The sequence below is a fragment of the Excalfactoria chinensis genome, chromosome 6, assembly GCF_039878825.1.
Source record: "Excalfactoria chinensis isolate bCotChi1 chromosome 6, bCotChi1.hap2, whole genome shotgun sequence".
In the NCBI taxonomy this organism is placed as follows: Eukaryota; Metazoa; Chordata; class Aves; order Galliformes; family Phasianidae; genus Excalfactoria; species Excalfactoria chinensis.
Genome location: NC_092830.1, coordinates 10,767,650 through 10,793,818, shown reverse-complemented (window position 1 = coordinate 10,793,818; position 26,169 = coordinate 10,767,650). Strand labels below are relative to the sequence as shown.

General features: G+C 43.0%; 1 protein-coding gene and 1 long non-coding RNA gene across 2 annotated transcripts in view; one reads left to right on the top strand and one right to left on the bottom strand.

Annotated features, from left to right (window-relative positions):
• Window positions 1-291: 291 nt before the first annotated feature.
• LOC140254082 (uncharacterized) lies at window positions 292-5,460 on the top strand. Its single transcript, XR_011904047.1, has 3 exons — window positions 292-389; window positions 4,343-4,476; window positions 5,323-5,460. It is a non-coding gene; the product is annotated as an uncharacterized lncRNA (long non-coding RNA).
• Window positions 5,461-20,017: 14,557 nt separating this feature from the next.
• Window positions 20,018-26,169, bottom strand: part of LOC140253683 (uncharacterized) — a 228,630-nt gene continuing 222,478 nt past the window's right edge. Inside the window, exons 14-16 of the mRNA XM_072339422.1 lie at window positions 21,975-22,188; window positions 20,378-20,447; window positions 20,018-20,199 (exon numbers count right to left, since the gene is read on the bottom strand). Of these exons, the coding sequence (XP_072195523.1) occupies window positions 22,183-22,188 (6 nt within the window). The 3' untranslated portion in view covers window positions 20,018-20,199; window positions 20,378-20,447; window positions 21,975-22,182. The remainder of the gene's footprint in view (window positions 20,200-20,377; window positions 20,448-21,974; window positions 22,189-26,169) is intronic.

Genomic DNA, 26,169 nt, shown 5'->3' with positions numbered 1-26,169 from the left:
CCCGGAGCCCCGTCCGACCGGGTGCGGAACGCCTCCGGACGCGGGGCCGTCACGGCTCCTCCGCGCGTCCCGCGCCAGCGCCTCGCCGCCCCGAGTAAGACATTCCTGCCTCCTCAGATGTCACCTAAATGTCCCCTGTGTTAATTACAGCCGTTCTGCCTTATCCCGTCTCTTTCAGGCTGTAACAGAGATGACAAGTCACAGCTGGAAGCGATGACGGAGCACGTGGCGAGAAGGGGCCGGGCCGACCCGGGAGAGCTCAGGTGCGGGCGCCGCAGCGTAAGGGGCGGAGCCGGGATCCACCCCTTCGCAGCCCTCATTTAAGACTCGGCGGCGGAGGTGAGAGCATCTTGCCCGAGTTCTGTGAGTAGTAGAGAGATCTTTAGAAGGTGAGGCGTTTTTCTTTTCTTTGGTGCTGCTTCTGTGGCAGTTGCTGCGTTCGGGCTCGTCTTTGGTTGCCTAGCGCTTTGCCACCCTCCTGTTATTGCTGTACTTCACATCAGTACAACAGTATCACACAGACCGCATAACAGGTCAGCGTCTGTCCTGTTTATGAGCTCGCTTCGTGTGCTAGTAGGCTGTAATGAGGCCTTTGTCCCTTGTGATAAACAGACCCAAATCCCTCAATGTTTCTCGTTGGAAGAAGTATTGTAGCCCTTTGCTCCCTTTTGCGGCCTTCCCCCGGAGCCACTCCGGCAGTATTTCTCCCCCCGAGGCCCGGGCGCGGGACTCCAGCCGGGGCCCTTCGGGGAAGAGCGGAGGGGGACCGTCACCTCCCTCTTCCCGACGCCCTTTCTCTTCTGACGCGGCCCAAGATGCCGCCGGCCTTCTGGGCCGCAAGGGGGTGCCGTTGTGCTCACGTTCAGCTTCTAGTTCACTAGAACCCTGACCCAAGCGGGACACCGGGCTTCTTTGAACCTCGTAGTGTTCACGTGGGCTTGCTTTTCATATTTGTCTAGATCCCTTTGGATGATATCCCTCCCTTCTTTTGTATCAGCAGCACCACCGAGCTCGGTGCCATCAGTGAACATGTCTAGGGTGCGCGCGATTCCAATATTTGCGTCATCGGGTACGAGGTTGAAGAGCACTGCTCCATAGAGCGGGTCTTAGGGGCTGCTATTCGTCCCCGTGGGCTAAAGAAAACTGAGACTTGTGTGAGCAGAGTGCATGCTGCAGGGTTAATGATTTGAGATGCCAAGAAAGGGTGATTTCATCTTTTGTTGTTGTTGTTGATGGTGGTGTTGTGTGTTTTTTTTTTCTCTGTAAAAGAAGTGAAATACTTGGAGTATTGGCATTGCAAACAAGACGGGTTGGAAACTTGTGAGCTTTTGAACATATGACTGTGAGGTTTCTTTTAATTAAACAGTTGCCCCTTCTGGGAACTGAGCAAATTCTGCCAGTGGCTTCTCTCTGAGAAATATCAGATTTGATTTTCTATCTCAGCACAAGTAGAGGAGATGAAGGTTCAGCAAGTCAGACAGCGACTTGAGGCGTGCGCTTTCTTGTGTGATCATCTCACTTGATCAGAGTTCCATTTAGAACAGAACAGTAAAAAAGCCTGTGAGTCAGACAGTCTCTGCAGCCTTCTTTCCTCACGTGCTGAGCTCAGTCAGAGTCCTTGGAGCTCCGGGGAGCTTTCGCTAAGCTCTCGCTGAGCTTTAGCTAAGGTGGCGAAGTTTGGGGGATCCCATCTTTCGGGAAAGGCTTTGAGAAGGATACGCGATTCTGCTTCCCTCTGCGAAGTGGTTCTGCCTGACTTATCCGAAGCCAGCGTGTCTAGGTACTCGAGTATACCAGTGTATATATATATATATATATAGTGTGTATATATATAGTGTATATATATAGTGTATATATACACACACACACACATATCTATATATAGTATTCATATATATAGCTTGTATCGTAAGCAGTTAAGATTTGCAAGACTGTCAGGGAACTGCAGAATCCTCTTCGGAATCACCGATCCGGCACCTGGGTGGGGAGACCGGGTCTGTCTCGGGAGCACAGGCAGAGGCGATTTACCATAACAACGGGTAGGGCTGGAACCAGGTTCTGCCCCTCTCAGACCTCACTCGAGGGCCGTTTGCCAGCGAGGAAGGATCTCTCGGCCGAGATCCCTGCTTTGTGGAATTTTTCAGTGATCCTAGATCTTCAGAGACAGGTAAGCTTTGTTCTTTTTGTTACGTGATCTCACGGCAGTGGTTCCGGGTGCTGTTACAAAGATTATAGCTGTAGCCTTTCCTTTGTAGCCTTAATATTTCTGTTTATATGGCTGGATTTTGATGTGTGAAGTAATTAAGAACTTAGAAACTGCTAAGGGTTATATCAGATAAAGGAATTTAAAAGATCTCCTACTGTCATTGTAGGCTTTATTTCTCTTTAATTGGGGGGGAAAAAAAAAAAAAAGAAAAAAAAAAAGAAATGCCCTTTGACATTCATTGCACGGTTTTGAGGGCAGGAATTTATCTTCTCAGCATGAAAAGTCAATTTGATGCGGAAGGGCTATTACTAGAGACTTCCCCACGTGAGCGTAGATCTAGAGAATGTGGGAGCTCCCACACGGCGTGACAAGGGAGAGGGTTTTTCAGTCTAGGGGAACAAGAGAGGGGCGGTTTTGGCTGTTTGAGTCTTCACAGCTACAAAACTTACTTTCTGTTCAGCCCTTCTGGGTATTGGTAGTAGAACACACTGGTACTGATTCTATGCAGACAATATGTTTCGTGAAATGTCTTGGATTTTAGCAGTTGAAAGTCCTTGATGCTGCATGGGAGAAAATCTGTACTTGTTAGCTGTATCTGTATTATTGATTATGACCTGTTTACCATTTTGCATGAAGGGGATAGGGTCGTTAACTGCAAGGGTTGAAGCAATTCGGATTCAGTAATTAATTGCTATAAGTTCTGCTTTCTAGTTTGCCTTCCCTTTTTTTTTGCTGTTTCTAACATCCCCTCGCTCCACTGAGCGCACGCATAACAAAAGAGGAGTCTGTGCCGTGTTCTAGTTCTGTATTATCCGAGTATGTAAGGAAGATGCTTGTCGGGCAGGGGGATGCAGAAAGTCAGTCCTATCTCAGCAGACAGCCCTTCCTCCTTGTACCTCTTATTTTTATTATATATATAAATATTAAAAAAAAAAAAAAAAAAAAAGCACTGACTCAGACCCCGACAAAGGAGACTGCAAGCGTTTGTTAGGATAAATGACGAGAGGAGAGGCTGGCAAAGCACGTGCAGTTTGGCAAGAGCAATTCTGCTCTTTATATATATATATATATATAAATACTTTAGCTTTTTTTTTTTTTTTTTTTTACTGATTTGGAATCAGTATCTCGAGAGGTGTTCAAGGAAAGGGTAGGTAAACGCACCAAGTTTCATACTTTATTAGTGTGGCTGTGACTGGTTATCTGTTAGCTGGTTTAGATCTTACATAGACAGTGAGGGTGCTGGAGAGTCACTTGTCATAACCCCTTTGCCGAAGCATTTGGACCGGACTCTCAGCAATAGCCGGGGCAGTCAACAGACTGACAGTGAGCAGCAAGGAGCAATAGGATGCTTTCTCCTTGCGTTTACTAGAAAAATCAGACTTGTAATTGTGATGAGCTTGTTGTTTCTGATAAGCATTTATTAGCTCAGTTAAAGAGACTTTAAGCATTCCTCAGGAAAACAACCCATCATTATGCTTGTTGCGATGATCATTTGCCTTCTAACATGTTCTTGAACTATTAATTAGAAATATCTACTAATGTACTGCTGTGCTGTTCATATCAGTAGGGAAGCAGAATCATTTTTAAGTGAGCTCTGCACACAATCCTGAATTATCTAACAACTGTTGCACTTCAGTGGTAGCAGAAACAGATCATTTATTAAACATGTAGCCAGTACATAACTGCAGACTACGGCAGAAAAGATTCAACCTGTTTGCTTTTAGAAACAAAGGCAGAAGGGAATGCAGTTCCATTTATTTCAGTCAGAACAATGTGACACAATACCACCACCCCCTTTTGTATTACAGTTAAGTCTCAGTTTGGGACCAAGGTTCACAGAAAATCACCAAGTTTCAAGGCAAAGGCTTTAAAGGAGAAGCAGCAGCTAGAGAGTTTCCTAGGGAGAAACCACAGTAAATTGTCAGCAGACTTAACTGTAACATAGAAAGAAGTGTTTTCTGAAGAGCTCAAAGCTTTACTGAATTAAAGGAGTACCTCTATCCCTAAGTTCAACTGCAACAGTAAAATCACTGGTATCATACTCTGCAGTTTTACTTGTTGCATAAAGCCTATCTGATACGTTTTTGTTCTGCATTAGCATCATTTGAATTTAAGTCTCAATTTCTGTTTCTGCAGACTATGCAACAAGCGGGCTTGCTTACATGGGATCTTCTTTGTCACCTTTTGCCTTAATGGAGATAAACAGCATAACACCCACACCAAAGGAACAAGGCTCAAGTCCAGAAGTAGCCAGCACATCTTTTATTGAGGTAAGTGACATAAACCCCATAGTAATATCTTTGTTTTATTCAAAGACAGACAGGCATCCTCTGTACAAAGTCTTGAGCGAGGCTTCTCTTTCCTTCAATTGCATAAGACATCCCACTCACATCGGACAACACACAGCACTCACTCTGACAGCCACAACAGCTTTATTGAAAGACCATTTTGAGCCTTTATTTTATTTGTCTCCAAACAAGACAGACATCATAACCCACTTCTCACCTTACAGAAGTGAACTTAGAGATATGCCAGTGGTACACACTGAAATGAGAACAGTTATACCCTGATGTTGCCCTCTACAGTTGGGCTTAAGTAATAAAGTAGTAATAACAAAGTAATAATAATTTATTTATTATTATTTTATATTTTATTTATAAGTAGTAATTCAAAGACTTCTCTTACAAAGCAAGTCCTAGTTCATATTTTATTTTTAAAATTTAAGTTGTCTGCCTACAGGTTACATTCAACACACATTTAAGGAGGCACACTTAGAAATACTGAGTTAAACCTCATTAATGCAAAGAGTTTATTTAATATTAGATAAATGTAGAAAAGAACTCAAGTCAGCCTTGGACATGACACACAAGGAACCATCTGGACCATCTTCTTTATTCTTCTATTTAACTGACTTGCATTCCTGGAAAAAAAACAAACAAAAACAAACACTTAGAGCAGAGTAGCAACTTAACTCCTTCTCAGGTATCTCAGACTAAACCCTTTTAAGAGGGCAACCCCCTCTACTTCTCAATTGCCATTTAGTGACTACATAGAGAAAAGCTGTTTCATCATTCTGGTTTATCCTAACACTTCAATTCATTTTTCTTCTTTTGCAGGACATAGAACCCAGCTCCTCCAAGCCACCTTTCCAGCCCAGGAACCCCACCACAATGCAGCCATCACCACATAGGAAACACTGAAGCACACAGGGAAGACAACTTGAGCAGAAGCTGCCCCCCACTCAGGGGAAGCCCCTATAGAAGGGGCTTTCCCTCACACCCCTACTCAGGGAAAGCCCCTATAGAAGGGGCTTTCCCTCCTCACCCCCACTCACGGGGCCCCGATGCCAGGAGGGGCCCCCCCACACCCCCACTCAGGGGGGCCCCTATGCCAGGTGGGGCCCCTCCTCACCCCCACTCAGGGGGCCCCCTCACACCCCCACTCAGGGGGGGCCTTCACAGGCCCCCCCACCGGCAAAAAGACCGACATGAACCCACCGTCCCGCCCAAAAATAAAAAAATAATATCTCTTTAGAGATAGTGCAAAACCCAGTGTCTAGCCCCATTACAAAGGGGGAAACTCCAGCCACTCACTCCAAGAGTGAGCAGCCAGAGTTTCCCCCTTACATTCCAAACCAAGTCAGCACAAAAGCAAAGTTCAAACAAAGAAAACAGCCCAAGAAAAAAAAAAAATCCAAGACTTTAAAAAAACCTAACTACTCACCATAAACAATTAACCAAAACTAACAAAGTCAACTTAACACCAACAACCAAAAAAAACAGCAAAGCACTAACAAAACATCTAACTCCTCAAAAAAAGAAATTTCAACAACAAAAAGAAAACTAAAAGCCAAAAACTAAGACAACTAAACAACAAAAACAAGCCAAGACCTAACAAACACACCTCAACAACCAAATTTAAACAAAAGAAAACTCTGCATGTTCAAACATTAACTCCGCAAAAAACACCAGCCTAAACTAACAAAGACAACTCCTAACAGACCAAACTCAACACAAAAAGAAAAACTCAAGCAACTACACTTTCCCCACAAAAAAACCAAGTCCTAACGAACGCACAAACATCAAACTCCTCAACAACCAAAGCAGCAAACTCCGCATGCTCAAACAACACACTAAATCTCCAAAAAAAAACACCAAACTCAACGCTACAGAAACAAACCGAGTCCTGACACACCACAACCGCAAAACTACGAGGAAAATTCAACGACCGCTGACAAAAGCCGAAAACTCTGCACGCTCACCGACACGAACACTTTCCCTCAAAAAACACCAGCCAAAACTAACTCGGAAAACTCGCTGCCGCAAAAAACAGAAACCAGCCAAGTCCTAACAAGACACAAACAACCAACTACTCACCGAGAAACATTAACTGACCTTCAACAAAACCAACTGCTGACCGAGGCAAATGCTACAAAGAAGACACCGCATGCGCTAACCTGACGGTGCCAACAATAACACGATCGAGCTAACCCCCGACGGCTCCATTCCCTAATGAAGCACAAACAACACTACAAACTCTAGCCTCCGAACCACACAAAAAACAAACATACACCAAAAACTACACAAGTTGCGGATGCTACACGCCTCAACCGATCTGCCCTGCCTTCCGGACATCAGGCTCCGCACTAACAGAAACCACACAAAAGAACACAACGCCAACCTATGCGAGCCCCTAAACCTGATCCAAACGAGCCGTCAGACTCGCCCCCTGCCACCGTGCCGATTCCAACTCCCTGAGGCAACATTAACAACAAGCATTCCACCATTAACCAATAACTACGGCCAATAGGCAACAGAAAAACAACCCCCTCACCGCAGTGCTAACCTCCAACCGACCGCCTGCTGAACCCCGCTTGACACTCTAGCACGACCCTTCTCCTGCCTTTGCCCGCCAGCCACGGCATCGACAGACGCACCAGCTGCACTAGAACCTGACAAAACTAAACAGCTCTAAGACATAGCACCTCGCACTACGAAACCCTTACAGGACAACCACACCAATATTTCTTAACCCTAATCCTCTAACAGGTCACACAACTCGAGGGCACGACTGAAAACGCTCCATCTACCTCCAAAAAAAAAAAGGGTAAAGAAACACAGCCCCTACCTGGTGACGCCGTATCCTCATCCCGACGGGCTTCCGGGTGGCCGACCTTCTCGTCTGACGGCTCGCTCCCCTGCTCCCCTCCGTCCTCCCTGTCGAAGCCGATGCTCCGCTACAGAACGCGATGTGAAAGAAAAAATCCTGCTGTTCCTCTCCCTTGCCGATGTGAAAGAAAAAATCCTGCTGTTCGGCTCCCTTGCTTCCGTGCCTTTGTGATGGTTATTCCATTGCGAATGCTGCGGGCCCAACTTGAGTATCCCGGGACCACAGGACTCCACAACCTGTCTGGAGAGTGAAAACCTGTAGTTCTGCCGGCCGTCCTTCTCACGCTTCCCAAAAGCTGCGCCGATCGTCTTTACCCCGCAGTCCTCCAGTCCCTTGCAAAAATAAAATGATTCATTGAGTAAAAAACTACCTGAAAAAAAAAATCACTCACCCCAGCTCCCTTTGTCCAGGTTACTCCCGTCACTTACTCGCAATTGAAGACGAGCTCCGGAGGCCTCGCGCTCCTCCCGGTCTCCTGTCACCTGCACAAAAATTTTAGTCTTAGACTCGCTGACCGAACCTCCTGCAAAGATACATTTCACTTTCCTGACAACTAGCAGGGACGTACAAACCTACTGCTGGAACAAACGACTGAAGCCGAGAAGCTCCTTTTGGATGCGTGCACGCCCATTTCCACGCTTCTCGGTCCCGGCCTGCGACGGACGCCCCCGGCAATGTAACCCACATGAACCGACCGCTCGAGCCCCGCTCCTCGGCGTTCCCCTCGTTTCCGCGTCCCTCGAGGAACTCTCGCCACAACACCGACTCCGCCGCCTCGTCCCCGGAACGTATTCCTGTAAAATCTGTGAGCCCTCCACGGCAGCGTTCCTGTCCAGCCGTGTCTCCGTGTGGAGAATGAGACGACGCTCCTGAAACTACACAGAAGAGAAAAGGAGAGAACACACGATCCCGTCCCCCTCGCCGAAAGCAGGACGGACCGAAGCGCCCGAAAACGCCGGCCGAAGGGGCGAGGCCGCCCCGGGGTCCCTCTCCGCCCGGCGGCGGTACCGCGCCGGCCCTTCCGAAACGCCGGGTCGGAACCCGACCGCCGCGCCTAACTAAAGGCGAGGAAATAGAAGCGGCCGAACGGCGGACCTGCGAAATTACTACAAAAAACAAAAACAAACACAAATACCTATTAACTCCCAAACTCTCAAGGCTTCCACCGCCTCAGCGATTCCGGCATAAAGGAGCCTCCGCCGCGACCCTCGGGCGATCTGCGAAAAGAAAAAGAAGAAAAAGATTCCGTTTAAGCGGCTCTCGCCGTCGCTTCTTACTCCCGGCGGCACCGAGACCGCGGGAACGCGGCCCCGTCCCACTCGCTCCGGCTCGACAAAAAGGAAGGATCCGAGAAAGCCGCTCAAAAACTCGGGACGGACCGAGAAAGCGGCGGGGCTGCGCTGCGACTCGGAAAACCGAGCGGCGGCTCCCTCCGAAAACGTGACGGCGGCCGGACGGCGACGCCGTGCCAGCTCCCAGAAACCGGGTAAGCCCGGCGGCTACGCCGCGTGGGCTCCAAACTGAGCGCGGCGAAAGCCCAGAGAGAGCCCGGCGGTCTCCCGTCGGGGAAGCCGGGCCCCGGACGGCTCCGAAGCGCGCCGTCTCCGCGGCTCCGGTTCTAATAGAACGACTCACCGGTCAGGGCCGATCCTCGGCGCGAAAGATCCGGCAGCAGCCTGAAACGAAACAACGAAAAACATCACAACCAAGCCCAAAAACACGCGTAAAAAAAACACACCCACCTACCGCCTTTCGGCCTCACCGACGCGACGACCGAACGAAGAAACGACACCCGCTTCGGCTCCTCGTAATGCTGATTCCCGTCGACTCCCTCGTGGCTACCGGCGGCCTCAGGCGGAGCTTAAGAGGCGTCGGCGCGGTTCCGCCCCCGGGCCGCCGACGAACCGCAGCCGCGCCCGGGCGGCCGCAGCTGCGCCCGGCGGCCGCGGCCCCGCCTGACGCTCGCCGCCTCGTTAGCGCGGCTGGGGCTCGTTACGGCCGGCCCGGGGCCGTGACGGTTTGACGTGTGAGCCCTAGATCTGAATTAGGGGCTGAGATGACGTTTCTGTAAATGACAGCTTAGTACGCGCTTCCCCTTCTCGTCTCTTTGACGGACTCATAAATCAATTAAATAATTGTGCCAAATTGGAACGGATCGCTTTGCGTCTCACGAGACACCCTTCCAAAGAACGTCCCCGCCATTAACGGTCTCCAGAGTCCCCTGCTGTCCGCTTTCTGTCTCTGCCACGCTTTCTCTTGGCCCTCATCCAACGAAAAAAAAAAAGAAAAAAAACAAAAAAACAACTACAAAAACCAAACGAAAACAACAACAAAAAACAACCAAAGAACAAAACCAAAAAAGATTGTTAAATATGTAACAACTTTGTACCTGACTGAGGAAGAAAAACTAAAGGTGGAGGTGGAAATATGGGAGCAGGGATGTGGCAATCACCCGCAGGGGTTAATGATGTGCCTGAGCTGGTGAAGGACATTTGCAGCACAGCTTTATGAACGGCTCTGTACGGTGCTACTTGGGGTTACGTTGATGTGAGGCATACATGGGCAGGAACGCTTTCAGAAAGAGTTCGGTCATCTCCAAGGTACTGTGTAAAGACTTCAGTGATTAAACTCGCATTGCTTAGCAGTCTTGGTCTTAATTGGAAATCTGGATGTTTTGGGGGCAGCGGGGGGAAACCTTTGCCTGCTGGTTTTCTGGCAAAGCCATCCAGTTAATGTAGTTGTGAACTACAGCGATCGGGTACTGGCACATACAATTCCTTGGCTTGTAAATGTATGAATACATCTCTCGCTTTCTGGACCTACTGCCTGCAAATGGGTGCGTGTGCTCAAAGCGAACGTGTCCTGGGCTACAGATTCTGACTGTGAGGCCCAAAGCGGACTTCCCTCCAGATGTTCCATAACTGTTTCTGGCTGTGATTTAGCATTTCCTGTACAGCCTGATAGTGACAGGACAAAGCAGAATAGCTTTAAATTACAAGGGGAGAGATTTAGGTCGGTTATTAAGAGGCAGGGAATTTTTACTCAGGTTGGTGAGGCGCTGGCACGGGATGCCCGGAGAAGTCGTGATGGCCCCATCTCTGGAGGCATTCGAGCCTGGGTTGGATGGGGGGTGACTGAGGGGGTGGCAGCCCTGCCCGTGACAGAGATCGCTCCTGCTGCTCCCCTCCCTCTCAAAATCTTGTCACAGAAACCCAATACAGATACCAATGTCTGTTACTAAATGAGGGGGAAAAAACCCCACACCTATTCTTGTCTGGATTTCCTTCAAAAAATAACAAAATAGTGTGACTTTGATGTGATACTAGAAAGAAAGAGTGCAGTTTAATACGGGTTGAGAACATGAATAACAAGGTAGATGGGAGGTTTAGATCTCAGAAGCCTCGAGAAGTGATCGCTAGCTGTGAGAATACTTTCCCTGGGTCACAGACTGTAAATCTGTGCTATTCCTAATTCATGAATGATGAAATGGTTTGGTTTTTTCTGCTCAGAATCAACGCATAACATTCAGAGTCTGATTGCAGTTGGAGTCTGCAGGTCACCGGAGGGAATCCTGATACTAAGACACAGTTGGGAAGGTAGAAGAAAAGAAGCAAAACCAACAACACCTCCCACATATAGAAACAAACAAACAAACAAACTAAAAACAAACAAACAAACAAACTAAAAAACAAAGAACAAGGAAGAGAGAAAAGGAAAAAAGAACTTCTTGCTGTGAACCTGTCATGTATTGCAGTGAGAAAGTGTGCGAGCAAATTAGTTCCCTCAGCTTCTTCCAGTCACGAGATTAGAACCTCATTTCTCGTAACTGAGATCTTGTGAATAGAAATGAAGTCCAGCCTCTGCCCTTTATCCTCTACAAAGAAGGCTGTGAAACTATTTTATCCTGTTCAACTCATCAAAGGTACGGTGAGAATATTTGACTAAATCTGCCAACAAACCCAGTTCTGTAATAAAACATCAATCTGGATACACTGCAACAAGGGATCGGCAGCCTTCAAAGGAAAATCATTAGGCTGCCTGATACAAAGTCAAACGCTTCTGGTGAGAGAAACCAAAACTCTGACTGTAACTGAGAACAAACCAGGTTTTCTCATCACCGTAATTGTTCATGTTAACCAGCAGGCAAATTTGGGTAAGACAAAGTATTGCTGTCAGCTTTACTGCAAGGAAAATAGATATTTTTTCTAACGGATAATACAAAGTTCATCTCCATCTGAATATTTTAATGTGTGGGAAATTGGTAATCACAGCCTGAAGCTCTGTTAATCAGCTGAGGCAAGTGTCGGGTTTGTTGTGGGAGCATAGGTGAGAGTAATTCTGCTGTGCTCCTGGAAGGAGTGGAGCTTGACTCCACCTCCTCTAGACCTCATTTAAGGGCTGACCATAACTAAGGCAGCTTTTCTTGGTGAGTGCTTCCTGGTGGAGATTGCCTCAGCATTTCCCAACGTAGGCATCCATATTGGTGAGTTTTTCCCTTATAAATAATCTTTTGAATATCTGTTACCATCTTTGTGTCATTCTTCCTTACAATTCACGTGTGACAAAACGTGAAATCACTGCGTTTTAGAAGCTCAGCCGAGTGCTGATTGTCTTTCCATAGATTTCAAAAGCAACAGACTTCACAAAAATAACTCAGGGATTTTTCATCTGCTCACTGTTACTGAGCGCAGAGCCCTCTGTCCCCCTAAGCTTTATCGGCTTTGTCAGCTCCATGTGAGTATTACTTAATGGTAACCTCTGTTATTTTAATGCTGACTGAGGTACAAATGTCCATTCGGGTAACTGAGTGATGAAGGGGAGTTTTTGTTTTGTCAGTTCAACATGCTTTGCTTTTGTTATGCACCGTGATTTAAGTGTAAGGTGGACAAAAGTGAATCAGATTCCCTTAAAAACAGGAAAGCATTTATGTCACATACGAACATCTTGGAAAATATCTCAAAATTAACAGAAAAAAAAATGCACTGGTACCCTAACCCTAATTTGGAGATGTCAGGAGCTGTTGCTTTTCATTCTGAGCGATATTAAATACAAGTTTCCTGCACTCTCACCCATAGCAGAATGCATTTTAATCAAGGTAAAACATGTTTACGTTTAATGACATAATTCACTATCTCCTCAAGATTCTTTGCTAGAATTCAGAATCCAAATGAAGCTTTGGGTCCCTCATATTGCTCTGTCATAGGCCACAATATCATCTTTCACCATCACAGTTTTCAGTTACATCAGAACTTCTAATACGATGAGTTGGAAATTCATATTGCCCTGGAATAACTATTAAAAGATAGTTCCTGGGAAAAGGGGAAGCTTTCCAAACTCTCCCATGCTGTGGGATATACATCCCCGTGTGACTCTCCATTCCCAGCTTCCAGGCTCGTGTGGCAATAAAGTACGTAAGTGGCCGCTTAACAGGCAGAAGCCCTAATACTAAAATAAGGGAATGGGCAGCAGCTGACCGGCATGGAAGAGTGCAAGATGAATATCTTGATTACATTCTAGGTCTGCGCCGGGCCGCTTGTTGTCTGATACACTTTTCAAATTGAGACACCCATTTCTCTGTTAGAAATAGCACGCAGAAGGCTGGCAGTATGTTAAGATATTATCCCTAAGGAAATGAGAAGGAATAGGATACCTTTATTTCAAAAAATGAAAATTAAGCAAAGAATCAGAAGCCCAATTTTAAGATGTCCTTACACCACAACGTATGGTCATTTTGTAATGTATGTATACACACAGGAAGAAACACGAAATCAAACATTCAATACATTAATTATCTGGTGTGTGAGTGAATGCCAGCAATTCATCTTACAATTTTGCTTAAAGCCACATAAAAGGGACCACTGAGAATCATCAGCAAGATTGCATTTCTGGCTGACATGCTGACATCACAGTCACAAAATAAGTTCACATGCTGCACACGAAACATCTGATTTCCACTTAGTAAAGCCCTCCTGTTGTGCTGTGAGGATATTTAGCTTATTATCTGTAGCGCACACAGGAACGCCGGGACAGTTCAGCCCTTATTACTTTTATTAACATTCCTTTAATTCTATACATAGCAAAAATGCCAGTCATCATTTGCAACCATCTGATAGAGGAAATTAACTTTGTAATACAATGAAAACAATCTATATAATGCATAACATAATTGCATTTTCAATGTGAAAATATGCTTCCAAGCTGTGCCTTGTGAAGCCATTATTAGAGATGAGCAGGCATTTCTGAGCATGCCTAACATCTCTTTCCATTATATTAGTTTTATGGTTCACAGTAGAACGCAAACAGAAATCCTCACTGTGGAGCATCCATCGTAACATTTTGAAAGGGCTCTGATGCCTTTTTAGACCACGGCTTTTGCCAACCAAACAAATTCAGAGCCCACTTCTCAGTTACGGATTGCGCTTCCAGCGTGATGAAAATGACAAGTGTGGAGTCACTTGAAATGACAGAAAGGAATATCACAGCAAAAAGTGGAAAGAAATGCTTAGAGATCTTATACTGCTTAACAAAATAAAATCTAAATTCATATAAGAAAGCAGAATGTTCTGTCATAGCACCTTTAAACAGCTTAGTATTGATTACTGGATGGTGAGAAAGGAGAAAAATCATTCAAAGAAAGCATACAAGACAGAGGATACAGAAGAAAAGAATAAGGGATGTTTCATATTACAGAGAATCACTTAGAATTTGGTGTGATTCTGCAAAGATTCCCTTATGCTATTCAGCTGCTTGCAGTGAGGTTATTCCGTCAAATCCCACAGATGAACACAAGGGAATAACTGGATTCGAAGTCACGCATGCACATCGGCACTCCAGAACAAACTATGATCTTCTACGCAGAGCACCGCGTCCAGCAGAGATGCACTGAGACCAGGAATATCTGAAAGAGTTAATCTTCAGTTTTAATCAAAAATTATCTTTCACTTTATCAATGTACAAATTAAGGTGTTTATCTATAATCTTAACATGCAAAACAATCAAAGCCCAATCAGAATACATGACACTAGGAAATTATAAATTTATACTATATTGTGGTCTGTTCAGAAATTCACTCAGATTAAAAGCTGAGGGAAACAAGCTCAGTCTCAAGGAAAAAAGGCATCAGCACGCAGACTTTCTGATTTACATGCATAACAGTAAAATTAAAAATTAAAAATCTTGTTGAGCGTGGAGCGGATTGAAAGACTTCAACCAGTCTTCCTAATAAAAGATCATTTTATAAGCAGAAAAAAAAAATGCATTTAGAAGTGAATTAGCAGTTCTACTTGTGTATTAAGCTGTCCTTTTTTGATCCCCTTCTTTTCAGCATCTCTTTAAAAGAGTAGTAAATAGTTTCATCGCTGCTTGGGAGGTGTTGAGATGAACCAAGCGTTTCCACTTGTGCAAAACTCAGGATCCCACAGAAATGTCACCAGCGTGTTGCTGTAGGTCAGCCGTGCTGACCAGTGCTGAGTTTTCTTATCCGGAATCCAAGTGAAACAGGCTCAAATACCTGTCTGAAGTAGGCTGATTTTGGGTGGCTCTTTTTCTTCATTTAGATGAGAATTTATGTATTGGATGAAGGAAAAGTTACCAGAGAAAGTCATTTGAAAACATCCATTTTTACAAGTTGAAAACGAAGAAGAGAAAGGAAGGAACTGTTTTTAGTGGAACATTCTTCAGCAATGGTCCTTTGTGGAAAGATTTCCAACAATCTGCAGTCTAAAGTTCGCTGTCTAAACCTCACGTTACAAGACCAAGATCCTGCTGGCTTTGGGTGCATCTCTGAAGCCACGTAAAGCCTACAGACACAGCGTCACGATGAGAGGGACAACTGCTGAACTTCATTTCCCTCTTACTTACACCGGTAAAATTCAGGAACTACTTTTTGGAAGAAAATGTTACCATATCTTTAATTACATTTGCACAATTCATACAGTAATCACATTTCCCAAATATATACATTATAAAAAACAATGTGAACTTCTTTCACCTATTCCCCCCGCCTGCTTATTTAATACTATGCAATTTAATGCTTATTTAATTTATGCTTATTTAATACTATGCAATTTAAAAGAACTGTGGAATGAACGCTCTCTCTCAGAACAGGATACATTTTGCTATTTTTACTCTTCTGAAAACACAGGTAGGAAATATTTCTGAAAAACAACTTACTTAGCCCCTACAAAAAAAATATTGAACAAACACATTTTACAAAAGCCAGTCCATTGTGAACTTTGTTCTCAGTTTCTAACTATACAAGCAATATATATATATATATATGTATATATATATACACACACACACATATATATGTAATATATATACGTGATATCTACTTATGTGTGTTTATGTGTAACAATGCATAAAATATGACATTAATGGAAAGGCCCCTAAGCTACCAGAAAGAAAATGTGTCCCATGATGTTGGAAATCACTGGAGGCTTCCCCAGTTCTGCATAGATATGTTAGAGTGCTTCACTTAAGACATTTTAATTCTGTCATCTTTATTCTTATAGGCAAATTGAGATGTACTGTGTACATGCATATCACTCTAAGGCCAAGTGGAAGACAGGTGAACTGGACTACATATCATGTTTCACAATGAAGTTTTGTATTTTATGAAATAGGCTGAATATTGTTCTACCATTTTGTCAGCCTCCAGCAGGAAGTTACTTCTTCAGTGAAAACACTACTTTCAGGATTTTACTCCAACAACAGCATCAAAAAAAGAAAGAAGGAATACAACATTATTGTGGGTCATCAAATATATGGACTTAATTTGCTAAATCTTTCCTTTGATTATCCCCATTCTCACTCAGTTTCACATTAAACTTCCCTTGTGACAATTAACTTCGCATTTGTTTCACTAAAAGAAAAAAGTTAGGGACCTGAAGTTGAAGCAGCATCACCTGTTAGTCTACCAAGGCTGGAATTCCCTTACACATCAGCTGACCTCCAGTAAAGTCTCATCGCTTAATCAAGAAACAGACAGAATAGATCCCTGTGCTTCCCCACTGCATTTTAAAATACAAGACACCTATGAACAACTCCAGCTACATAACAAGCGATATCTGGACGGTTCTGCATTTTGGCCTCAAACCACAGCTTTGCAGGAACCCTTTCTGCTTCTGTGAACATTTCACCAGAATACATTCTGTCAATGTGCCTTTTTACATCATCCTCACCACAGAGCTGTTTGAAGAACTTTAAAAGAATACCTCCAACTTCAATACACCAGAGAAATACATACATACATTACATTGCATGCTAACACCCTTTCATTACCACTGACCTCACAGCCACTTCAGCATCAAAAATATGCTTCATGAAATACTCAGGTAAAAATAATATCAGTACAGCCTCCTTAAAAATACAGGCGAGTCCTCCTAACTTTAGCCTCATCCATTTAACAGAAAGCAGAGTTAAACACTTCAGCCGGGACAAGCAAAGGGAAGCTTGTAAATTCTCCGCTCCAGCAATTATGTCACAGCAAACTGTGGACAGCAGTATAGGCTGCTTAGCAGTCCTTTGGTGGAAAGAACACCTAAACGTATCGGTTTCCTTGGAGATGTCCTGGTGGCTCAGTTGTGAGAAATCCTACAAGTAGAGAAAGTACCAGCTTGGTTCTCAAAAACTGTCCTCTCCATATTTTATTCTTATCCTCTCAAAAGCTCGGATGACCTTGCTAAAACTACACAACAATACAAAAGCTGTGAATTAAATGGGTGGAATGAAGCTACAGCCTGTACATTTTACAGCGTCAAGAGTCCTGACCTGATCTTTCATCTTTTACACACAGTTTGCTGCCATCAGCAATTCACACGTTCTCCAACTCTTTGCATGGAAAGATGGCTCTCTTTTAAGAGATCATTCCAGCGTGTAAAAATGGGCAAATTCTAGTACACAGTAATGGGATCCCCTCAAAGCTTCCTGAAAAACTTTCTTCAATCACTGCACTGGGTCAAGCTTCCCATGGTAGAGCTGCATCAGTCAACGTTCTCATCTTGGTACACTTCTGACTTACCTTCTATTTTATTTTAAAAGTTCAGATCACTCGACCACAGCTGTGACAACAACATTAACCGCCTCCCGATATAATAGTGGTAGTATTTACGTACCTACAGCTGGAGACACACTGAAGATTTCACGGTGGATTTGAGATCAGCAAAACATTCAAGTCCCTTTCTTGTTTTAAAGCTAAGAAGATACATCCATGGGATTCGTTTCTTCCACTGAACTCAGTGACGCTGAATGACCTAAAGCTTTAAAAAGGAAAATGGTGTAAAAATCAAATACTGGATGATAATAAATAATAAACATAAAAGCATAAAAGCAACATCATATCTTCTCTTGGCCAGCCAAAACATTAATTTTCTGCCTTGATACTCACTGCAGAGGGTAGCTCAGGCTCACCCACTTCTTCTCTTTCTTCTCAGGACTACTGCCGTATCCTCAGAGATTTAAATAAAATCTTCTCAGTTCTCTGTTTCTGATTTTAAAGCATAAGAGAAGGTGGTTGGTGCTGAGAGGACGCCTAAAGGAGAAACTAAAAAGAAACCCAACTTTCCAAACATTTGAGTACCTCATCTCTATTTAAAGAGTACAAACAATCGTTAAGGGATAAAACACATCTCATTCTTTTGCCCAAATGTCCTTTCAGATAACTAATACCGGAAATATTTTCTATAGTTTTAAAAAGCCTCCAAAAATAATGAAGCATTTTTTCCCTCTCAAAAAACAAGGTTTCTAGTGAGCACTTTGTGCTGTGAAATCCCCTTCTGCATCAACCAAACACAAGAATGAAAGAATCTACTGGAGGGAAAGAATACACGGAGACTACTCTCCCACCACCTGCCCTGCCATAGAGACAGCTGTCAAAACACCTTCACTGAAGTATTCCATTACACAGACAAAACATTTTTTAATGTTCGTTTGAGAACAGAATGGGGGAGATCAGAGAGGTTCTGCTGCTGCTCCAGCCCATGCAACACATCCTGCAGCTGCTCCAGTCCCTGCAACAGGCCCTGCAATTACTTCAGTGCTTGTGATGGACCTGTGGGTACTGTAACCCTTCTAAAGGCTCCTGCAGCTGCCATGAGCCTCACAACTAGCCCTGTGGTCACTCCAATTCTGATAATAAGTCCAGCAGTTCAACCAAAGAACTAATCAGTGCCCTTAACTGTTGACCCCTATAAGCAAGATGAAAAAGATATCTATAAAAGCCAAAACATTTAACAAGGAGAGAAGCCCCTAAGTCAAGATTAACGTTGAGCAAAGCCATTACTAAAATGGGAGGGGAAGAAACACAAAGAAGCTCTCTGACTCCTAACATTAAGTAAACTTTGAGATGTGCAAAAGGATTACAGCTGCTGGCCAACCAAGCACCACGTGCTTCCAGTGGTGGAAGCAACCAGCAGGTGGCTGGAAACAGACCCCATGCTCATTTGCTACTGCCCAAATTACTGTCCTGGGCCCTGAAAATCAAGCCTTCTGGTGACATGGCAACCAAGAAAGAACTGAGTCAGACAACAGGACTCAGTCCTGAAACAATCTTAGTATCACCTGGGCAAAAGAACACAGCACTGAGTTCCTATATCACATCCCCTACAATACACTGCATCTGGAAAAATCAGATTATACATCGGCCTACTAAATCGTGGAATCACCACGGCTGGATCACCCAGTCCAGCCATCCACATATCACCAATAGCTCTCAATAAACAGCCTCCCTCAACACAACGTCAAAACATTCCTTGAACACCTCCAGGGTCTGTGACTGCAGCACCTCCCTGGGCAGCCCATACCACTGCCTGACCGCTCCTTCAGAGAAATAATATTTCCTAATGTCCAGCCTGAACGCTACCGATGCTTGGGGACTGGCTGAGCATCGATCAGTGGGGGCTGGGCAATTGTGTGGTTAACAGTTGCTACTCATAAATAAATGAGTGTACGTACCATAGCCATTATCGAGTTTTCCCTTTCTTTTTTGTACGCTAGTAAATTCTTTTTATCTTTAATTCACTATTTCTACCTGTTCCCCCTTTCATCCCAGTCTCGACTGTTACCCCACGTGGGAAGCAGGGGAGGAAGCCAAAAACTGCAATAGGACTAAACCACCTGCGAAATTAAACCACAGCACTTCAGGAAAACAAAATCACCAGCCACGTTGATTAGGGCCATGTAAGTGCAGAATGTGCAGTAAGACTGCACTGAAAGAAAGAGAAGGGATAAAGCATCAGCAGGAAGAACCACATTAACCGCTGAAAAACTGCAAAGGAAGAAGTCAGAAAAGTGTTCCTAAAAGAAAGGCAACTTAATTGGCTGAAAAACTAAACCACAGCCTGCTTGACAAAGGACATGGGCAGAATAAGGGAAGAGCTGTGCCATATCAGTCACCACTACAACCCAAAGAAAGGACACCAAAATCAGCAGCTCAGATAAAAGGATCTTCCATATAGGTGAAGGAAAGAAACAAATGGCATGAAAGTAAACCACCCAGTAAGTAGAAGCTTCGTGCTAACAGAGGTGTAATTCAAAAGAAAAATTCTAAGGAGAACAGAGATAAAAGCCAGATATCATTGTAAAAAAAAAAAAAAAAAAAAAAAAAAAACAACAAAAAACAAACAAAAAAACCAACATAAACATTTATTCTCAGAGCAGAAAGATAACAATAATGAGCAAGCAAGAGTAATTCATACATTTCAACAGAGGTACTAAAAGGGAAAAGTGAACTGAATGAGAATGAGAGTTAACAGAATCAATTTCTTCCCAGTTCCTGCCTGGCATGTCCTCCACACCGCTACTTCTTTCTTCTGCAGCAGCTCCTGAAACATCAGCGGGGACACCGTTAGACCTGCAGAGCGGCAAGCCCCCCTCCCGGAGGAAAAGGGAATCTTGACATCGCAAAGGAACTCGGCACGCAGCCACCCAGCCAAGGAAGGCCTTGCACACCCCCCCTCCCGATTCACCCTGGCAAAAGCTGCTTTGAGCAGCTTTTCTCACCTCACAGACTCAGGATGGACTTCAAGCCGGCTCTGCGGAGGATTACAGACTTGGCAAGTATCATTTTTATCTGGAAATCGAAAAAACAGCAGCCAAGTGTCAGCTTCCCTGATTACAGGAGACCCCCTTGCATTGTTTTTATTAGAAAGACAACAACTGGTGTTGTCCCAGACAAAGAGCCACAGTACCACAATGGCTCATTTGAACTGTGACTGTGTCTTATTTGACAAGAAGAGGCCTCACGTTCCTCTCCTTATCTGTTTGATTTGAGATTAAGATTTCCATATATTAATCTTCTCTCATTGCAATATGCTGGCATGAAGTTACAAGGGAGATTTCTCACTTGTAACACCTATTGCCACGGCTTGTCCTGAAGTGGAATACAAAATGTGACATTCAACTTTATTTTTTTCTCTGAGCATCCACTGTTTCTCTCCTAAAGTGCTTTAAAAAAATAATAATAATAATAGTAAAATAAAATATGTTCTTAAACAGGGATCTCTATTTTTGTGCTTCTCCCTTTTTAATTATCTGTGCACCACTCGTCTCCTCTGCCATTCCCACCACTTTATTAATGAGAAGAAAAAAAAAAAACAAACCACAAATCTGTATGGCTCGACACCGTGATTGCACTTGCTATTGTTTTATTATTGCTTATTTCCTTTCATTCTGTCCTTTGCTACTTTCTTCCTCGTTGTAGCAATGGTACAAAATACGGCTATGGGAGGAGACACAGTGATGATTACAGAGTATATGCTGCTCCCACCAATGGGCTATGCCCGTTGCACGCCCCTTCTATGCATCAGAAGCACAAATAACTGAGCTGTGAGGAGAAGGTTCTTTTTAGGCAATTCTCTTCCACCTGGGATGTAACCCAGGCAGATGGATTGCCCTGGAGAAAGGAACCCAGGACCTGAGGGAACAGGCTGTGGTACAAACGGTGTATCGCACCAGCGTCCAACCTGTCTTGGCTGAATTGAATGAAGACAAATTCTCGTGGGCCACCGTTTTACCCCAGGTTAGCCAGAGCATTTGTCAGGAACTGAGTAGTAAGATGAGCAATGCAGTAGAATCATCATCTCAGAAACCCAAGTGGCAGCAGAATATCCAGTTTGTATTCACTCAAGAATCATCAGGCTCAGTCATCATTAGAAGGGTTTAAGTTTTACTGACCCTTCTAATAGTTCCAGTCTAGACTGTATTTGGTAACAAACTGACTGGTATCTTTGATATACGATAGATGTTATTATCTGCTATCAAAATATATTTTTTCTGTCGATTGTTACTGTAAAAACTTTCAAAACATCTGTAGGTCAAGATTTTCAGAAGTACCTCAGCATCTTAAAAGCCTGAGTTCTTCTTAGGCACTTAGAAATAATCTTAGCTTTTATACAAAGAAAGAAAACACATTATCACCCCCAGAAAATGGACACAATGAAAAACAGCTCCCATTTTAGAGCACATATCAACCCTCCTTGATTTCAGTTATCAGCTTAGCAGAGGATGACTCAAAATTTTGGATGTGTTTCTAAGTGATTCAAAGACTTAAACATCTTCCCTGCCTTACTATGAAGAATCATAAGGAACTGGTACATACTCTGGATCCCGTATCAGATGATACCCAGTACAGTCACTTTCATCCTTCATTTCTGCAGATATTATCTGACACCATCATCTACTAGAGAAGTTACATCTTGTCTGAAAGGTGTTGTGAACTGAGGTGTAATCTGTCAGAAAGCTGTGCTCTTTTAGTAGAGACTCCACCAACAAGTGGATGGGCAACTCTGTTTTCACTGGTAGCTCACTCATTTCTGAAAGGAAACAAGGAACAATATTTTCCAGTAATTTTTAACATCCTCAATGAATCACTAAGTGGATGCAATCAAAAATATAGTGAATCTCTACACCAAATGCAGGACATTGTCTCTAGCACATACAACTAAAACTAAACAGCTGTGCAATCAAAACAACTAATCCTGCTTGCTGGAGCACACTCGTCCCTTGGGAAGAAAGAAAAGAAACAGCAGATGACCATATCAAGTGTTGCACAACTAAGAGATGCTCTGGTACTGGAAGGAGAAGTGAGATTTCAAAAAATCATCTTCTTACTGTTTTATTCGTTTTTCAGAACTATCAATTACATTAATGGGTTAACACTGAGTCTTCTACAGCGCGGGTGTAAAAACATGATATGGGCACTGCCCCTAGAGCTTCCCACAGTTACACTGCATTCTGCACATTTGAATACTCTAATATAAAAAATTAATACTTAAATATTTTTAATAAAGGAATAAAACATGTAATTCAATAAACATCAAGAAGTCAGCCAAGTGAACCCTTGCCTTGACATCAGGAGTCAAGAGAAATTCCTGATCAAAGGCAACAAGAAAAGGATAGAGTACGCAAACACCTCCACCCTGAATGGAAAGGCTGGCAAATACAGATGTGTTCTAAGGCTGATAGGAAGTTACCTGTTAAATATACCACTCTGTGTATCAGCCTTTTCAGTAAGTTTACAAACAGGCAATATAATAGCTATTCATATTGTGCTCATGTCTCAATTAACAGAAATAAAAAAAGAAAAAAGTAACCCAAAAACCAACATAGGTGTTGCTAATAAATAATTAGTATGACAATTCAAAAAGGAGAGGCTAGGACTGGTGCAGTAAAGCCTACTCATCTAGACTGTGCTCTGCCTGCCAAGATAATTCAGTTAGTAGGAGATGGGGAACATGGCCCTTCTGAAAATAAAACAAAACAAAACACAGTAATAAATACAAAAACAGATTCAGACAAAAAAGAAGGGTTATATGTATGATTGAAATCAGTTGGTCTTATCACTATGGAGGAGCTAAATCTGTTTATATGCCAGACTGCTCTGTATGCAGAGAAGGCATGAACTTCCTTGCTATCAGCCTAACACTTCTCAAGATTAAAGAATCTTATGAAGGGGTAGAACTCTTGCAGCACTGACAACTTCAAATGAAGACATAGAAATCTGAAACAAATTTTTGATCTGGTGCTCTTTACCTTGCTCTATAGGACATTTACCTCAGCTTCTACTATAAAGTCACAGTAATTATGGAGCAGGTTAGAAAAAAATAAACGTTTCCTTAACTCTCTGGCAGCCAATATCCAATGCATCTGCTTGAAGTTTCTCACATTTCTCTAGTTCACAAAGCACGTAATTGAAAATTCAACAGGTAAATCAAGTATTTAGTCAACAAACTGTTGGACACTCACTTTTCAAGCTGCTCGTCTTCCCTACAGCTCAGAACATCAAGGCTATGATTCATTTATTTAAACTGAAAAACACTGAATATTCCTTTTGCAGACTCGTCCTCGTACTTGTGCATAATCAGCAGGTATTTTTGTAAGCTGAATCACAACAGGCAAGGCAATATTTTGAGAGACTGGAATCCTCATTAAACTAGGATGAGGTAATATGCAACTAGAAATAATATTAACCCAAACTTCAACTGAATTAATTTTTTTTTAGCAGCAGATGGAAGAAATAAAGATAACCAGAAATTACCTAGAGCCATTCTCCCACTCTGATGACAAATTAAAATATTCAAGTTGTGTTTTTGGAGTTCAGAATACTTCAGCATTGTCACAGCGTCTCAATTTTCAAAATCCTATGCTCCTTACATTCAACCAGTTATCTTTTATAGCACACAGTATTAATCTGAAGTACAGAGTCAACTAAAAACAAAAAGCCAATGAACCACAATGAGAATTAATGCTATCAAAAGTCATTGAAATTTGAATCAACACTTGGAGCACACAGTACTCAAACTCTATTAGATATCTGTGTATTAAATAGGGTTTGTCATCAACTATGCTTGCCCTATGAACTAGTTTTGAGGTTGCAAAGCTCCAATGAATTCCTTTCTCTACGTTCTTCACAATAGCCACTCATAGATGACTTGGTATGTTTTTCCTCATCTACTTAAAGCCTTGATGACTGAAGATTGCATAGAAAGTTATCCAACTGAAAACATTCACAGCTTGAGGCAAGAATGCATATACATAACAGCTAAATGCCATTTTGTGTTTGTGGCATAAATTCTAAAGGATGCTTGCAACAGACAGCATTTTACTAGAACAAGATCACTGTGCATAAAGAAATAAGGAACCGGAGCTCACTTTTTCTCTTCCCTGTTTACTGCTGTTGAAAAGCTGAGTAGAAAAAGGATTCAGTACCTCAGCCTTTCCTCTGTTCTGTGTCACAAGGTCCCCACCTTAATTAGTAACAGACCCACATGTCATCTGGTCTTCCTTTTGGGTCCCTGCTTCTTCCCTGACAGGGACACCCACTCTGACACCTGCCAAACAACTAGCGTGAGCTGTGACACAAAGTGCTGCATGTGTCTGGGAGCTGCACTGCACGCTGTGTTTAAGTACAGGTCTTTCTCACACACTGCAAACTGGTAGAAACTCCTACAGATTCCTTTGGCCCAAACACTTTTGGTTCCCCCTTACCTTGATCTCATCTAGCATTAAGATAAAAAAAATTATACAAACTGATAATTTATGCAAAGCTTACCTGTTTACAGAAGAAAATACATGTTCTGTATGCACCATTTAAAATTATAAGCTGTATATAAGTCTCCTTGCCCTATGCAAACTGTTTGTCTCCCTTTAAGCAGAGTGCGCCTCCATAGCACTGAGCATGATTTCAAAAGTGATAATTATTACAAAAACCAAATCCATGGGAATCTGTGGTACCAAAGCCACATACAGATCTGTATAAACAACCCGAGGCTGGAAAGTACTGGTAGGTGTTTCCTAAATGGTAGCATGTAATCCTATCCCCTAAGAGACAGAAAATCAGACAGAAATACCTCCAGATTTGACGCTTACTAAAGCGTGAACTAATCTAGGTGAATGATGTTATCCAACTTAAGATGAAGGACGCTGTGCATTTCTAAAGCAAAACATATGGCTGCTCTTATATTGTTCTAAAGACAATATCATGTGAATATATCAGCATCTTTAATGCTCATTTAGCACCACCCTCCTTTCATATTATCTCCAAACAGCAGAACTGAACAGTTTTTCCATTAACACCAATTCCCAAAACACAATATATAAAAATATATATATATATATCACAGAACCACCAACTGTTAATGCCTTCACTGCTAAGGGGCATTACAAACCAAAGTAAAACACAGGGCTGGCAAAATCACGGTACTCCACAGACAGTGGAGCAGAATCCACTTGTGCAGCATGAAATTCAAAAGCCTTTTGTCAGGCTGGAACATTGTGCACTGGCTGGCACCTGTTTGGAAAGATACTAAAATGAAACTCTTTGGTAAACACTGTCAGGATACAAAGTGACAGTCAGTTGGATGAACAGGAGAATATAGGAAAACACCCAGAAGTAACAGACTCAGGCCGGCACAGCTGGGTTTGGATTAGGCACAGAAAGAAAGTGCAGATAATATTTATACCTACATTTAATATTCAAATTAATTTGCATGGGAACACTTCGTTAAGGTGAGCTGTACATAAGTGATTTCATTTCCATTTATATTCCATCCTGTATTTGAAGTATGTTTCAAGAGGTACTGCACTATGTTTCAATACTTTAATCACTGTCCTGTCCAATTCAACAATATACACAATTTCACTACTCTTGTTAGAGGCATGGTCCAGAGAAAACAGCAGAGGAGAGGAACAGCATTTCTATTTCAGCTGCTGAAGTACCCAAAAACTTTGGGTGTCACCTAAATCTTCAAACAGAATCAATCCAGGCATACTTACAAGGATCAGTAAGTAGTCCT